This window comes from Xyrauchen texanus, chromosome 42 (assembly GCF_025860055.1).
Source record: "Xyrauchen texanus isolate HMW12.3.18 chromosome 42, RBS_HiC_50CHRs, whole genome shotgun sequence".
Lineage (NCBI taxonomy): Eukaryota > Metazoa > Chordata > Actinopteri > Cypriniformes > Catostomidae > Xyrauchen > Xyrauchen texanus.
Window position 1 is genome coordinate 15,670,792 of NC_068317.1, and position 17,168 is coordinate 15,687,959.

Consider the following 17,168-nt stretch of genomic DNA (forward strand, 5'->3'; position numbering starts at 1 on the left):
TGCCATCCGATAGCAACACCATGCCTTTATATATGGTAAACAGCACTGAGTGATTTAATTATACTTCCTAAATAGCCTACTGATGAGCAAGTGTGGACATATTTTTAGTGCAGATTGTTTCTAGTTGGTTCCTGGAGTTGGTAGGCCAAAGACACTTCCTAGACTAGGGATGTGCCCAAAGCCGAATACCTTATTCAGAAAGACATGAATAATGACTTCAAAACGAATAACGGAATTCATCTGAATAATAGAAAAAATATTCAGAATACTGATCATCCAATGAGCACAGGTATAAAGAAATATATTAAATACAAATATCCAAAATGACAAAGCAATGATGAGTATGTGAAGCCAATATTACTACAGTGTAAAACCTTTTGAATGAAAATGCAGTTATTTCAAGTTTAGATCGAATATCCGCAGTCTCGACTACTATATAGTATATCATTCACATTTTCCACTACTAGAAATGTCTGTTAACACATTAACACCAAAGGTTTCACACAATTCACACTAAAAGATTCATAAACCAACCTGAGCATGATGTTGAATTCCTGACAAGAGAAGCGATGATTTTATAGCGGAGCTCGTCTCCATCTCTTAAACCTGCCTACATTTATATCCACATCATCAATTAAGGTTATTATATGGTTAAGCCTTTATTCCCAAAAACATTAAATGTTCCATAGAGGTTTAAATACATCACAGAGTGGAAATCTATTCCAAATATTCCTTCACATTGAGGATTGTGGAGAAACAAAAACATGATACTTTTTTCTGCTTTTCTCTTCTAGAAATATATAGAGGCTCGCTCTTGCCAGTTATTCCACAGCATTTTGCTATTTCTGTACATGTAGTTTTATTAAATAATTGTCCTCTACATTATGTTAAAATATATGCTCTCAAAAAGCCTCCAGCGTAATCATAAAACATTCTGATATACATTTACGTTGCTTTCACATATTTGTAGGCTATATTAATTTATTCTCATTTCTTTTCATGTTTGTATTTGTATTTAATTTGACACCTCCTGCCTCCAGAATAACATTGTTATACATGCACACTACATAGACATCAACAACAATTCTGTTTCAGCAGATATTAATGTTAGAAATACAAGGAGAATCCACTACTAACAACATATTCCACAGTTAATTTAGCCTACATAAAAAAGAATATATCAATAAAATAATTAAATAATAATATAATAATAATATTTATTATTAATAGTATTGTTATTATTATTATTATTATTATTATTTTTCTTATTATTATTAATATAATAAGAATAAGTATTATTATTGTTAATATTGTTGTTGTTATTATTTATAAAAATAATAATATTTAAATATGCCTATCCGAGACATATTTTATATATAGAAACTACAAATGTAAGAGAGTTACATTTTGAAATGAGTTTGGCTTCCGGTTTAAGCCACGCCCACACCCGGTTCTATCCGAATACAGATGCAGATAATTTTGTCCTAGTTATAGATATAGATAATGGCTTCACTGCACACCACTATCCTAGGCCTTTTTAAAATCCTTGAACAAATACAAGTTTGAAGGTTGTTTACCACAGAGGTGTGGTTAAATATAAGTATTGCAATACATTACTGTACCTCACTATTCTGTATACTACTCACAGCCACAGTCAATATTATTAAACTTCACATAAACCAAGGTAAAATGGTAAATCATACCATGGCATTAGGTCAACACACATTCAATTATTTCTATTGAACCAAAATTTAATTTGAGAACAAGCTAATAATGTAATTGCACAAAGCTCAGACGTCTAATGCAGATATGAATGAGAATGAGAAACGAGATTAAGATTGAAAATCTAGACAACTAATATAAAGAATCGTAATATTATCATTTCATAGCTCAGATGTTGATATAACAAATAGCCGTGGTTTTGCTGATTCCCATCCCTTGTAAACACAAAAAGTACCATGGTATTACATACCATATGCAGCTTTATAAATATGATCATTATTAGTACCATGGTACATAGTTTATGTAAAACATGTCTGTGGACTTTTTTTTATTAACTTCAATATTTTAAGTTGCATAATAAAAACCACATGACATGTCAACTTCCCAAAATATTTCATGCCAACTAACTGCATATTAATTTACCCTAATAAAACCATCTGATATCATTGTACCATGGTACTGACTCAGTGCTTTTTAATTTGTTGTTGTTAGGGAATTTTTCATGTGCAGTCATAAAATACATATTTTTCTGTTTCTAATGTAAAATATATTGTAATAAAATGTCAAACATCTGTTTATACCGACAGATTGATTATTTTGATCACAGAAGCCTTTCTTAGTATCACAATGCCTGCACTGCTTTAACCTATGATGCCTTCATATCAATGAGACTGCACTTTTCTAAGCTGTGGTATCATCTAGCACATTTACACTACCCACTGGGACACACACAGATCCAGTTCTCCCTTATGACGAGACGCAGTCATGGTCTCTCTTGCATTCCTTCCATGTGCCTGCCCCTTCCCTGGAACTGCCCACTGCCATTGTGCAGAATGGCAGTGCCCCAGTCAAAGTGGCTTTCATCTGGCCAATTTAAACAGACAACCCCAACCAGACATTTGCCTAATGTGTTTTTGTTGTGGGCTCCAGGCTTCACAAATGTCAGCCGGCTGGGAGGAAGCAGTGGCTCTAACCTCTGTAGTTCCAGCACTCTTCCCCCGCTGGGAGTTCTGCTGGGCTGAAACTAATCCCACCGCCTGAGAGCTGAAGTGTCCTCTCTGCAGGGGGAGAGCCCATTCCGGGGGCCAGGGAGCGGCGGTCTGGCCGCAGCACTCTGCTGACCTAGACCCAACTGGGGGAGGCAGCTGTGAGGGCTGGGAATGCCACATTTTTACCATGTCTAGTGAGAGAGAGAATGAGAGCGGATACTTAGACAGTTGTGCCAGCACTGACAAATGTTCCTATGGACGCCAAGGCAAAGGCTTGTGCAGGGTCATTAGAAAGGAGGCCTGAAAATTTATTACGAAACATATTGGTATTTTAGGGTGCAGCTGATTTAAATTTAGTCCAACAGCCTCTCTCATGCAGGAATTCAAGATTCTAGTTATGCTTAAGCCAGGGCTAAGGAGTTTAAAAGTTTCCCTTAGTGGAAGAAATCAATCAGTTATTCACTTTTATGTGTGTGCTCTATGCTCGATATGAATTCTAAAGAAGTCAATAGGTTAACTTAGAAAATGCTGTCTGTTATTTTAACCCTCATGTTTTATTGAGATTGGCTTTATGTTCTTTATTTTTGGGGTTCCCGAGATCCCAATGTTGTACATATAAAAATAATAACAGCATAATTATTTATATTTTGAAAGAAACGTATTAATTTACTTTCATATACTTTTAATATGTTCCTCTGTCCTAACCAAAACCCAGTGGACAGAAATGATTTAAGCTGTATCCCTCTGTTTCACCACAAAAATATTCATGCACTTTTGAGAAATTATATAAAATATTTTAGTGTTGTTTCTTTACAGGGTCAATTTGACCCCAGCAAAAAAACAATAAAACTATCAGGAGTGTACTGTCTGAGTGCACATCAAGAAACCAATAGCTGATAAAAATGTATTGCATTTATTCATGTTTTATATTTGGGATTTCTGAGACCCCAATCATAAATATAAGTAAGACGTTCTATAATGGATGTATGATTGATGTTATCAAGTACAAATTTAGTTTATAAAGAGTTTTCAGTAGATTATTAATATAATTAAGAATCAGCCGTATAATATGTCATGTTTGTATTTTAAGTATTTTAAGTGACTAATTGTGACTGGATCACATTTTCACATTTATGATGTGCTAAATCTCTTTTTAAAACAGGATTACTACATATGTATATGACCAAACTAGTTCCATATTCAACAGTTGTGTCGTTGTACAGGTAAAATGCAGGATTATATTATGTTGTGCTTGAGTAAACGGTGCTCAAGGAGAATCCGCTCATAAAGGCAGTCTTTAAGTTGCCGTAGCCACAGCTTGATGCCTACACTGAGGCATTGTGGGGTTTTACATGTCTATGAACTCATTTGGTAGTTAGTTTGTCAACAACATCAGCTGTGCCGAACAATGGAAATATGCTCAGTACTTTGTTACTAAAACGTACTTGCCATTTTTCCTCATCTCTTTAACAGCAGCCAATGGCCCTTGTACAACATTTAAACAAACACTCTGCAGTAGGAAGTATGCCCTGTATATCACTGAGATCCTCTGTGATGTTTCATTTTGAGTAATAGGTCTCTGTAGTTTGCTTGTTTAGCCTTTTTTTCCAGAGCCTTGGAGAGTAATAAACTGCCTTCTTGAGGATCAGAGAACCCTCATAGAACTTCACCAGGTGTGCTTGAATCCTCATAAAGAGCAGCCTGCAGTGCACTCATGGCTAGATGTGTCCTTAGTGCTGCTATTAAACAATTGCTCTTATTCTGTTGGCTTTGTGTGTCACAGTTGTGTGTCACAAATCTGCTGCTGCTGCTGCAAAAAAGAAGAAAGTAAAACAAGCCTAATCTGGCTTGATGGCCTTAGCTGGTCTGCCAACATGGTCAGGCAGTCTTTTTAGTTGGTTTTAGTGGAGTTTTGTGTGCTTGCCAGCTAGTCAGGATGGGAGACAAGCTAGACCAGCTAATACTAGCAAACCAGGCCAGCTGATTTCTAACTTTTTCGCTAATGGCCATTTTTTGTTAAACGTAAACTCTCAGAATTCACAATACACAAAACATCAATGCGGCTCTTAAAGTTACACTCAAAATTTCACAAAAGAATAAATGTAACTTGCTTAATACAAAACATATGTATAATCCTTAGGGTATCTCTCCAGTTTGTCTTGTCTCTGACTGCAAATTTTGAATTATTCCATGTCCTTTTGAAGTTAACCGGCTGAATTATTCTGATGAGGAAAAATCCAATTGTGTTTCTGCGGCGTAAGTATGAACATAACTTTCATCAAATCTACCATGCAAGACAGACGAACCTGATGTTTGTTTATAGAGAAAAAGAGCTTCACTGCAGCTTTCATTCACCACTTGAAAGCTCTTCGCTTGCTACTAATTTACCTTCAGGGGCTTTAAAATTATCCGTCTGTGCTGTCGAAATCTTTATTGTGGTGACAACTTGTCATCATCATCAAAGATTGCCCCGAAGTAAAATGAAGACAGTGTTTGAATAGCGGGAATGGTGCTGCTCATTGAGCTGATTTCATCTGATTGGTTCTCCTTTCTCCCAGTAAAATGAAGATATGCAGGTTGGATCAGCAAATGGAGTTTTGGAGATTGATGGTACAGTCTGTGAGATCAGACAGGAGGAGAGAAAAACACCTACTGATGAGGCTGTGTAATCTATAAACCTTCTTGTACATTGTGTTCAAATTTAGCCATGCTCATATGAACGCAGTGGTTCAGTATTTAGTTTTTCGGATTATGAGTTAGAATCCTTTTTATTTGTCATAACAATGCCTGATATAAAACTGATATACACAATGAATTTGTCTTGACGCAAGACACTGAATCACAGGGCACTGCCCGGTAAGTGTAAAAAAGTGCAAACATCCACATCACATAGTGCTACAGACCAGGGGTCTTCAACAGGGAGTCTGCCAATAATTGTTTGAACTTCTGTTAAATTATGCATTGAATCAAAATATTAAATTAGAAAACTGAAGTTATAGGTCCCATATTAAAATGTTAATGGATTTGCAATGTAAGCATCACGACAAAGTATGTAAATACTGTACATGAATATGGAACTATATGCATGTTACTGGCCAAGCTTCAAATGCAACTCTTTATTTTATTCTGCTAAATATGGAATAGAGGAAATGAGGCTAAAACTTCGGGTTTCTCAATACTGAATTATCTGAAATATTGTAACAAATACAAAATTTCATTGTTTCTTTCTGTCTCTTGCTAACAGCTGTCATTAGCCTGATTTGCTGCATGAGTTTATCACTATGTTTATCCTATGATTAGTGTTATAAAAAGGAATTATTTATCCAATTTTAGCTGCTCAACTGCTTGAAAAATCACCCCTCAGCAACCTCTCCCATCTTCTACCTGTGTGAGGCCCTGAAACATTTTTTCTTCCCTTGTCAATAGGTAAACATTTCACCTAGTATTTTTTAGGTAAAATGTGTAAAGCTTGTTTTCATTAGACAAAGATGGGAGTTCAAGTTTCCTATATTGGGGGAAGCTTTAGAGTGTTATGTTCTGGGACTACAGGCAGAAAAAGAAACTCGATCTCACCAAAGTGTGACATTGTGAAAACACTTTTGTACCAGTATGCAAACAAATGTATGATATACTGCATACACATTAAAATACAGCAAAAGTGTTGCTGTGGTACTAGTTTGATCTTTTATGAACATTATATGATCTCTGATCACAAAATAAATATTGCTATGTATTTTATTTGATTGTCTAAACAAATCTGGTCAATAATTTGAAAAAGTATTACCAGGCCCAGACAGAATCCACTCATCTTTCACATTTTCAGCACTGATTTGGGGGGAAAATGTGTTATGTTTGTAGCTGAGACTGCTACAATTTTATTGGTGGCTGAAAACCTAATACAATTAGCTAAATATTTCATTAACAGACAATAGAAGGGGGATATGAGAATTATGAGAATTACATTTAATTTCTGCAGAAATATGCAGAGCTTTTCACACAATGATTCAATATGATCCTGAGTCTGAATGCTCATAGAACCTGCTGCACAACAGCAAGAATGACATTCCATCAGGGCATCCATTTATTGTTCTTCAGTTGAATTACTTTAGTTTGTAATGAGCATCTCAACTTCAGGCAGTTGGTTTTAGTGGCTCAGCTGTGGGCAATGCATGAATTATAGCATAATAATGCATTTGTGGCATCATTTCTCGATAAACCCTGTTCAATGTAGGACACAGTAGATCCCCAGTGTTTCTACTTTTCAGGCAGGCAGCTCTGCAGCCTCCCAGTAAGACTGCAGGGTCCCATCAAGATAATCCTTAATAAAGAACGGCTTCACTTAATCTCACGCACTTCTCATATTTCTAGCTTGATATAGTTTTTGGCAAGTAATGTTTAAGCACTGATGTCAGTCTAGGACTATCAATGAATCTTTGTTAAGTCCACCATAGGCACATAATAGGAACACTGCAAGTCTGATTTTCTAATTCTAAAGTGACATTTTGCTAAGCTTTTAAGTCTAGGGAAAAAATAAGTCTAAAACCTAGGAGTGACATAGCTTTTAGATTTAAACTAAATCAGAAATTAAAATGTTTAATGTTTCATTTTTAGTTATGTATAGATTTACAACAGAAATAAAATTAATAGTTTTTCTGCTTTGCCATTTAAGACTGTATATATGTATAACACATGTATTATTGTATTATTACCATTTAATAATTGCATGCTCGCACACAAATCTCAACTGTTCTCCCTCAGGCCACAAGCAGTATTATACAGTGTGATAAACAGTTTATAACACCTTTATTATGTATTGTGAAATCTTTCCCAAGATTTGAGTTAACGGAGTTTATTTAAAAAAAATAGTTTTAACTTAATGATTCCATATATCTTTAATCTTTTAGAATTGTCATTTTCAGTCTTATTGTATATTATGAGGAATCTCTCATCCTGATATTGTGTTATTTATAGTTTCGATGGTACAGTAATGGGAAATATACCTTTCAACATCTTTCCGTTGATGAAGATGACTTTGCTTGAGAGAAAATGAAAGTGGTTACTTGGGAGACAACAACAACTTGTTGTAATTATTCTGTGCAATTTCAAAATAACTGCAAAATTACATTGAAAGTTAATTTTAAATGAGAGAGAGAGGGCTATAACTCGATTGGCGTATACACCCCTCCGCTACTGCGAATAGTTACTTGAGATTCCCTCTGCATTTATTAGTCTATTGAGTTATCAAGAGCCTCTTCAAAATGCAATATATTTAATTTTCAGAGGCTGAAACATGAAACTCTGGGTTTTACCTGTAGGCACATCTGTAGCATAATCGCCTGTGCATTTGCATCTCAACTGCTTTACCAGCACAGCACATCAAGATCAGCAAAAGTCAAGCTTGGGTCTATTTATACTGAGGAGAGAGCAGCAGAGGTTTGTGGAGCTCATGTTGACCTGCTGTCCCTTATAAGGCTGCTGATCCACTGCCGTTTAACTGCAGCAAACCAATATCATCAAGGTGTGTGTGTGTCTTTTTAGCATGTATCCAGTTTTTATATATATATATATATACACACACACACACACAAACACACAATAAAGCACGTACTGTCTTTGTTCATTTTAAAACTTGTTCAGACACTTCATTTCAGTTATTATATTACTACTTCTCATTCTTTCCTATCCCTTTGATACTTTATGCATAGGTACATTTGAAAAACTATAACACCAGGTTTGACTTTATTATTCTTCATTTATTCTTTATTTTATTCTTTATATTTTACATTTGCATTCCTTAATTTCAGAAGGAAAAAAATACATTTTGTATCTAAATGCACAACACATCCACAACAGGAATGCCTGTCCTATAGTATGTGATAGATTGCATTTGTAGTATTTCATTGTGCGGGAGTAGAGAAGGTAAACATTGGAACAAATGAAGTAATATGCTGTAGCAGACAGACGGAAGTCATTACCTTGCAAACAGCAGTGAGTGGTCTACTTGTTGATGGAGAGCTTCCACTATAACGTTGATCGGTCAAGCCAGTTTGCTGCAATAAAATAAACTCCATCATTTACTGAATGCATACCTACTAGGATCCTTTGTCAGGGACAAACCAGAGAGAATCAGCCACACAAAAAAAAATATTACTGAACTGGTGTGTGGCATAAAAACAATCAAACAAGAAAATAAAAATAAAGGGAAGAGGGAAAAGCTTTGCCCTGGGGCTGTGTGTGTGCAGAGCCACAGGATCCAGACTAGCAGAGGCACATGAAGGCTCTGCCGTTTCATTGTCTTAGGATCACTGATACAATCTGGAGAAGGGCTATATTGCTTAAAGCTGTGAGTGAATGACATATGGAGGGCTAGTGTGAAGAAAACTCCCCAGTGCCTCCTCCAAACTAAAGTCTTCCTGTGAGAGAGAGCAGCGAGCAACTTTCTGCGCTTTCAAACTGCAAGCTCCCTCCCTCCCTCTCTCTCTCTCTCTCTCTCTCTCTCTCTCTCTCTCTCTCTCTCTCTCTCTCTCTCTCACACACTCTCTCACACACACACACACACACACACACACACACACACACTACCGGCTCTTTCTCTTTCACTCTTTTTTTCTTTTCCTCAGACACTAGCTAGTCACTGCCTGCAGCAGTAATCGGACAACTCTCGTTCTTGCTCGGAGTCTGTCTCTTGAGATCTAGAACGGGGCTCCATGGCTTTTCACCCTTAAAATGAAAAAGAAAAAAGTTGCCATTTATCGGTAATTTGTTTGTTTAAGTTGAGTCAGAGAAAAGTTTTTTAAAATTTCTTCATTTGCTCTGGAACGGAAAGACACTCAACAGAAAATTGGGGAAAAAGGAGCATTAAAAGAAAGAGCAAGGATTCTACCATAATTGTAGTGAGTACCATTTTGATAATTTACAAATGGTGTTTACTTTTATATTTGGCATTTTGAGTTTCCAATGTTGTTTCACTTTTAAACTGTTTCTGTCGGTTGCAAAATTTGTACTTGGGTAAATGTAGATCAGTGTATTGAAACGGCATATAAGTAGAGCACTTTTAAATTGAGACATATTTTAAAACATATTTTTATGCCCATCAAATTTCAAAATTACAGTGATTTTAAACCACTGATAATTATGCGAGAGACTGAGCATATTAATATTAGTGATCACTCAGCAAAGTGTACGTGCTTTTCAAAATCTGCTCAATCAATTTGATGTAAATTTACTACAATCATTTCTTAAAATATTGTAATATATACATTTTTATATATAGATATAATTATATATAGTAATATATAGATGTGTTTGTATATATATATATATATATATATATATATATCTAATAAAAAAAAATTGACAACCATGTAAATTTCACCAATTCCAGAAAAGGTACAAAACCAAAATTTCTGTAGTGTATTTTGAAAGATAATTTTCAAAACGCATTTATCAAAGCATTTAGTTTTTATTCTGATGGTTATGTTTACACATAAATTATTTAATAACAACAACAACAAAACATTTTTTTAACTGGACTGATATTTTATGGCATATCAAGTATAATATTCTTACATTTTAATTGTACATTTCTGATATATTAGGTACATGTATTCAATTTAAAAATGAATTTCCTTTGAGTTACAGCAAAAAAACTTTTGATTTTAAAGTTTTTTATTGTGCAAATAATGCATTATATTGCTGTCACAGTTTGCCGCTCAAATTTAAATCCCCAGTGACCCGCTCACCCGAGAGCTCACACACCTGATTCACACCTTCACCCGTTTTTCCCTTTCCTCAGCCCTCAGGTGAGGAGTATCTTGATTTTTGATACTTTAAAACAGGTGTACGAGGCACAGAAATAAGAGATAGCATTGTAAATAATTGCCCTCCATTTTAGTCTGCTATATCCTTCTGCTCAATAAGTTTCCATTTTCCATCCAGCAAGCAAAACACAACAGACTCCCCACAGAAGATCCCATTCAGCTGGAAGAATAAACAAAACCTGTCCAGTTTTAGCAGTTGACATCCAATGCCATCTGCTGCATGCCGGAATGCTTTAGTGTAGAAAGAGCGGCAGGCCAGGGTGCATATTGGTGTCTTGTAAGTCATCGGCAGGCAGCCACCACAATACCAACAAAACTGTGCAGTTTTGACAATGTAATGTTTTTGTGTTGTACTGTGAAATGTAATTACACAAATATAATATTTTCTCAAAAGGACAGTATAAATCTTTATTTTATTTAGTAGTTTTTACAGTGGCATAGTGACATATTGTGCTCCAATTAAGAAAATATTGCTTTGTCAAAAATACTTTTGATGTCGAAGAATTAAAATGTCTTACTGCACCAGCTGCTCTCCAACTCGTGTTGTTTTTGCCAGAGTGTGTTAGCACAGAGTAGCCTCAAGCCGGCCCTTTCTGTGTTCCTTTCTTTTCTAATTACCTCATAATGGGTTGGTTGATTCGGATTGTTTGCACACTGTATTTGTTTTAATAAGGCATAAGTTGGACTGCATTAGGCCCTTCCTGATAAGCCCCCATGCGTTCAGCCCCACGATGCGCTGTTGTTTGCCGAAGGCCCAATGTGTTCCGTATGTGTGCGGCCAGAGCCTTTTTCTGAGCTGGAAATGGAGTGCGGTGAAAAACACAGGGTTAATTGAAATTGCTGTGCTTTACTGTTTATGAGATAGAGACAGCGGAAACCATTTGTGGCAATTAGCTGTTTACTAAATACAGTAGAGTGTTATTTTCTTAACATGCCACTGTTTGTCTCAGGAAAACGTCGCTCAGGGAGAAGGAAATAAGGGCTGAGAAGCTCAATTGATCACGGCTCTTCCACATTCACAAATTTCTTTGTGTTTGTTTATATGTAATCAAGGAGTTTGTTTACTTAAGCAGGGGAGCAGAGGATGAGCTAAATCTGGGCATCTTTTCTTTTTTTTTTTTTTTTGAATGTATGTAGAGGAGCTGATTTTTGAAGTAAAGGACTAAAAGACAAAAGAAATTGAACACATTTTTTTCCATTACATATAAATTTGCGTTTTCATATATGTATATTTTTATTCACTAACATTAAAATCTGATTATATTTTATTTTGATCATTTACAAATTTAGACAGATTAATTTCTTCATATCATCAGTGTATAATGCAGTGATTTTTCAATCTAAAATTAAAAGCCAAGAAAAGGATGTAATAATATATTAAAATGTAATGCTTCATCAATACAAATGTACTTGTTCGCAGTTATATAGAGGTCAAGGTTTTCCCCCCGTGCGCTGCGGTGGGAAGAATGTGATCAGATGTGTACCTTAAATCTTCTGTGTTAGACACTCAAAGTGAACGGACTTCTGGAAATAATTTAGTGTGATGAAGAGCTCAGAATTAACAGATTTAATGTAGCTGTGCTGTCCATCGCTCGAGCTCCATGTCAGTTTGAACAAAATGAAAGAGACAAATTGTACATCAACGAAGCACATCACATGTGTTCAGAATTAGCATTTTAATTACATACAATTCTAGAAATGTAAAAGTCATCTTAAAATATACATATGAAATGAAACTTTTCTGAATATGCGTCTAAGCGTGTTTCTGAAAATATGTGTGATAAATATATGTCCTTGGCTTTGGAAGTTTTTTTATATTTATTTGTTTGCGCGTGTCTTTTTTATGGGCCTCATACAGCGTTTATAGGTGTATCAATATTTATTGATTTTCTTGAGTGGATAGTTTTCATGTTGTAATTTAATAACGTATTGTCAGTATTTTAGTACACTCATATTTTAAATCCAAAATCCAGTTACAGGGAAAAAACATGAAGGCATGTACCTGCAATAAAATGATATCTGATGATACAGGCACACATTTCTAATTCTTTTTCAAATGTCGTTTTTTAAATAATCTAATCAGGGTTTTGTTGGTGGTGCACATTTCTTTGCTCCATACTCCTCTTGAGTCAAGTGAAGTGTAGCATTTTGTAAACTGTGTCTAATTCTAGTCACATCTGTGTTCAATTGTTGTCTACATCAACATTCTTTGCAAGTGGATTTATTTTTCCTGGGCCACCATGTGGATTCAGCTGACCAGCTTAAGTTGGGATTAGTTGTTTTAAAGTTATTTTGATTAAAGCGTTGTTTTTCAAAACTAGTAACTTGCAACACATGGTTGGCATAGTCTATAAAATTTGACAAAGGAATATGCATGTCTTGCCCTATAAAAATTAAAGTCTCAAAAACTGTGGCTGGAAACCAAGCAGGAAAAATGGAAGATTTCATGATTAATTTTGGAATTGGAAAATAATTATTCTGCTTTTATTATAATTCTTTTAAATCAACATATTCCAATTTAATCCTAAAATGAATGCTGAGTGGCATAAAATTTTCCAATGAAGTGCATTCTCATTATAAATATCCATAAATATTTCAGCCCTGCTTGTTATTGACAGTTGTAAGAAATAAAGGATTCAGGTGAATTGCTTGAACGTTCTCTATAATGATCAATGTTAAAAGCCTGGCTGTGTTTGCCGATGGAAACGCAGTGCTTGAAATGAGCAAAGCGAGACAAAAAGCCGTGCAAACAGTCCAATGTGAAGTGTGTTTGGCTTTTTGATGACACTTCCAACGTGCCCCTTTGTTCCGAGAGCATCAAAGGCAGCTCAGTTCAGGTTGAATTAAAAAGAACATCAAAGATGCTGAATGCAGTCGTCTTTCTGTTCATACAATACATTTTTAGCAGTACAGGAGAAGGGCTTGTTTTGCTTTTAATCCCATCCCCAACCCCTCGCCTACCTTTCTCATTCACCTGGTGAAAATCACCTGCTGAATGAGGGGCTCTGCAGTGAGACCAGCATATGCGTTGTGCTTCATAACATCTGAGCGCAGAATACAGGCGCACCACTATTCCCTAAAAATCCCTGTTTCTTTGTCCTGCATTGATTTCTTCATCTATCTTTCCTAAAATGAAAGAACTTACACTGTAATGTTTACACAATGTCAAAAGTTTTGCTTTTGAGGTTTGTATTATGTAAGTAATGTATTTAGAGTATAAAAGTGTGTTAATATATCTGGACAGGGTAGAAAGCGAAAGAAGGACGGACTAGGTTGAAATTCTAAAACTTGACCATTATTCATCATGGCTCGGCCATAGTGGGACGAGGTGGGGGCGAAAACACACCAAGACCAAACAGCTCAGGTTACTACATCTCATGAAAACAGTCCACCATTAAAAATTCATCCAGGGATTTTTCAGACTTTTAACATTTTTGGTGAAAAGGCAGAATAAGCGTGACCTACATCCATCCGCAGAGCAAACACTTTGGCCCTGGTCTGGTCTGATTTTGAGTTTTAGCACCACAGGTATACAGCTTTTCTGATGTGCATTGCCTTGGCTAGAGCAGAATGTAATTGTCAACTAAAAAGAGTAATAGCGCCATTTGAAGTGCATAGAAAACATATGTGGCCCCATATGTTCACCTTGTTCTTTTTCCCAGCCTTATTGTAAGAGATGTACTGAGTGGTATCTATAGTGGCTCTGTTGTTGTGTTCTCTCTGGTCGCCCCCTGCATCCCCTCAAAGCCTCGGGCAAAGTCACAATCATCCCCCTGACCATCATTAGGAACTGTCAGTGTGCCTGGAGAGGGAGTGTAGATAAATTTCAGATAGTGTCAATTGCAGATGAAAGATCTCCTGAAGATGCTAGGGGTGTCATGCTTGAATAGCTTCTGTTCAACAAACTCCCATCTCTCTCAACCTTGCACCCCCCCAAACTTCCAGAGGCAACAGCGGCAGTGACCTCAAGCAGGCGCCCCCACCTCGCTCACACAAAAAACAAAACCCCCGGTCCCCCCAACCTCCCCTCTTTGCATGTTGATTGGGGGAGGACTAATCCAGTTTGCAGCTGTCGTAGACCAATGATGAATCACCTTTCCGTCATTCGGCTGTTCTCTCTCTCTCTCTCTCTCTCTCTCTCTCTCTCTCCGAGGGAGGAGGGAAAACCTGGAGTAGGAAACAGCAGCAGAGGGGTTGAGCCTACAGACAATGTGCCTCTGTTTTACCAGCTCCTCTCTTCCCATTCTGCGAGAGAATAACAAAAATGTTTTCTCAGACAACGTCTATTGTGTCACGGATGGCTCTTCACAATGACATCGAGCTGAAATAACAAGGAGTGATATTGTTTTTAGGGTCCTGGCACAGGTGGACAAAAAGATAGAGAGGGATAGTGAGAGAGAAATTTAGAATGAAAAGTGAAGAAAACGCTATGTGACACACATGGCTCAGGCCAATGCAGTTTCAGGTAAGAAGGGAGCTGATTTGCCACCAGCAGCATCACTAAGAAACACTTAAGCAAAGTACTGCCGTTTTCTAGAGGCGAATCAGGTGAAGTTAGTGCTGAAATGCTCAGGACTTGGAAGAAGCAACTGGAAGTTTTGTAAACTGCAGAAAGTGTAAACGAATCAAGAATTAAGGGAGAGAACAAGTGCTGAAGGGACCCACTCCCTTAGGGAAATGCATATTTGAATATTGTTTGCTGTCAGTGCACCAATTTAGGCGGTAATTTGACAGTTCTCGGTCAGGGGTGTTATTTGAAAAGTAAGTTGCATTTTAACATCTCCGTGGCATGGATTCTTTTTCTCTCGTTTTAACTGCCACCATCTGTAACGGATATTTTATAGCCGATCAAGAACAACTGCTAAAAAGAGGTACAGTATGATAATCTACACTGATAAAATGTTGCTTATCTCCTCCTCTTTGCTAGTTATAAAAGTTGACTGTTTTGTTGATAGCAGGGACACAACCCTCTCTAACTGACTCCAGCAGAGTAGTGCGCTAGGCGTTGTGTTTGTTGCGTAATTAGTGCAATAATGCTTTTCTGGAGACTAATGTGTGTTTTAGTTTTGCGGCTGGGCTAACAACAGACACAAACACGCATGCAGACATCCGACCGCAAACACACACTAGCCTGACCTTCTATTTGCTATGCATAATGAAATCGTGTGATTGTGCAATGGAGCCAATAGAATAATGTTTTCAGTGGCGTGGCTCTCAGTATATAAACAAAGAAACAATTATGACGCTTGCCAGAGAAAACAGCATGCTTAAGTGAACTCTTCATTCTGTTTCGTTGAGGTTTAAGGCCTCACGATCACACAGCGATCGCTGGGGGAAATGATCATATGAAAATTGCAGCGTGCTACGGTGCCAGAGGTGGTTAATTTTTAATGCTTAAAATGAGAAAGTCAATCAATCATCAGATGTCTCATTAATTGTTAAATTTGTGTCAAATGTCGTTTGATGTGCCTCAGGGGAATGCCCTTGTTAAACGTACTTCTCTGGAGGGCCGCTGGAATGCTCACTTTAAATGTAGTTTACATTTCCGTAGATCTAATTTTTATTTTTTTAATTCTTCTTTTAATTTTAATTGATAAATGGTGGAATTAAACAATGCCCTCTTGTTTTATTATGTTTATTTTATGGTTAGTAATTGTTTCTCTTTCTCTGAAAGATACATTTTGAGATTTTGGCTATGTGAATATAATTGTGAATTTAAATATGTGTACACTGTATGCATACGGTGTGGTTCAAAAACATGAATCCACATTGCATATTTGGGACTTAAATTTAAAACTGAAAAAAAAAAAAAGAATTTTGAACAATTTAAAACAAAGTAATGTAATAATTTTATAATGTAAAATGAAGAAGTATTTACGATTCTGCACTATTTCTAGGTCACTTGATCAAATAAGCACATTTGTTACATTGACATCAAGCTGGGATAACATGGATCAGCAGGTTTTGCACAAACTTCTGGAAAAGCCAGCCCGAGTGCACACTTTTATTAAAGTAAAAGGTGGGCAAATACTAAGAAATGAATTAATTTAATTAATTAATTTCATTTGTCAAATCCACGTTTCCATTAAATTGTTATGATGATTATATTAATTATTAAAAAACTAAAAAGTTTTAAATGAAAATACGCAAAAGTAGAAACATTTTCACCATATGCTGTATATACAAGAACATATAATCACTTTCTTTTTTTTTATTATTTAATGTAACTTTTAAAATAAAAACAGTATCAAAATTCTAATTTATCTTAAGAGTACTGAAATAAGCATTATATATCAGACTCCCTGTTGTGAGGCTATAAATGTTCATTTGTGGTGTGTGTGTGTGTGTGTGTGCATCATTTAGTACTGATGTCTGTTAGTCTGTGTGTGACCATCTGCATGTCTCTGTCTTCCTTTCAGGTCTATGGAAATGCAGGATCTAGCTAGTCCACACAGTCGAGTAAGTGGAAGCAGTGAGTCCCCTAATGGTCCCAGCATCGACAACTCACATATAAATAACAATTCCATGACACCAAATGGCACTGAAGGTACGTCTCTCCTTCCTCTCATGGGCCGTATACCTTCATTACTCAGGATTTATAAGTGTTATAACACACGGTTTCTCTCCAGTGGAGCAG

At 36.3% G+C, this 17,168-nt stretch overlaps 1 protein-coding gene across 9 annotated transcripts in view; it reads left to right on the forward strand.

Annotated features, from left to right (window-relative positions):
• Positions 1-9,349: 9,349 nt before the first annotated feature.
• The window catches only part of LOC127635347 (eyes absent homolog 1-like), a 47,028-nt gene continuing 39,209 nt past the window's right edge, over positions 9,350-17,168 (forward strand). For 6 of the 9 annotated variants that reach the window (XM_052115309.1, XM_052115315.1, XM_052115314.1 and 3 more), the window contains exons 1-2: positions 9,350-9,604; positions 16,951-17,078. In XM_052115309.1, coding sequence (XP_051971269.1) covers positions 16,955-17,078 — 124 coding nt within the window. In that variant the 5' untranslated portion in view covers positions 9,350-9,604; positions 16,951-16,954. Of the gene's footprint in view, positions 9,605-14,759; positions 15,403-16,428; positions 16,551-16,950; positions 17,079-17,168 lie in introns of those variants that run through there. The other 3 variants (XM_052115310.1, XM_052115311.1, XM_052115313.1) reach the window with 3 other exon arrangements.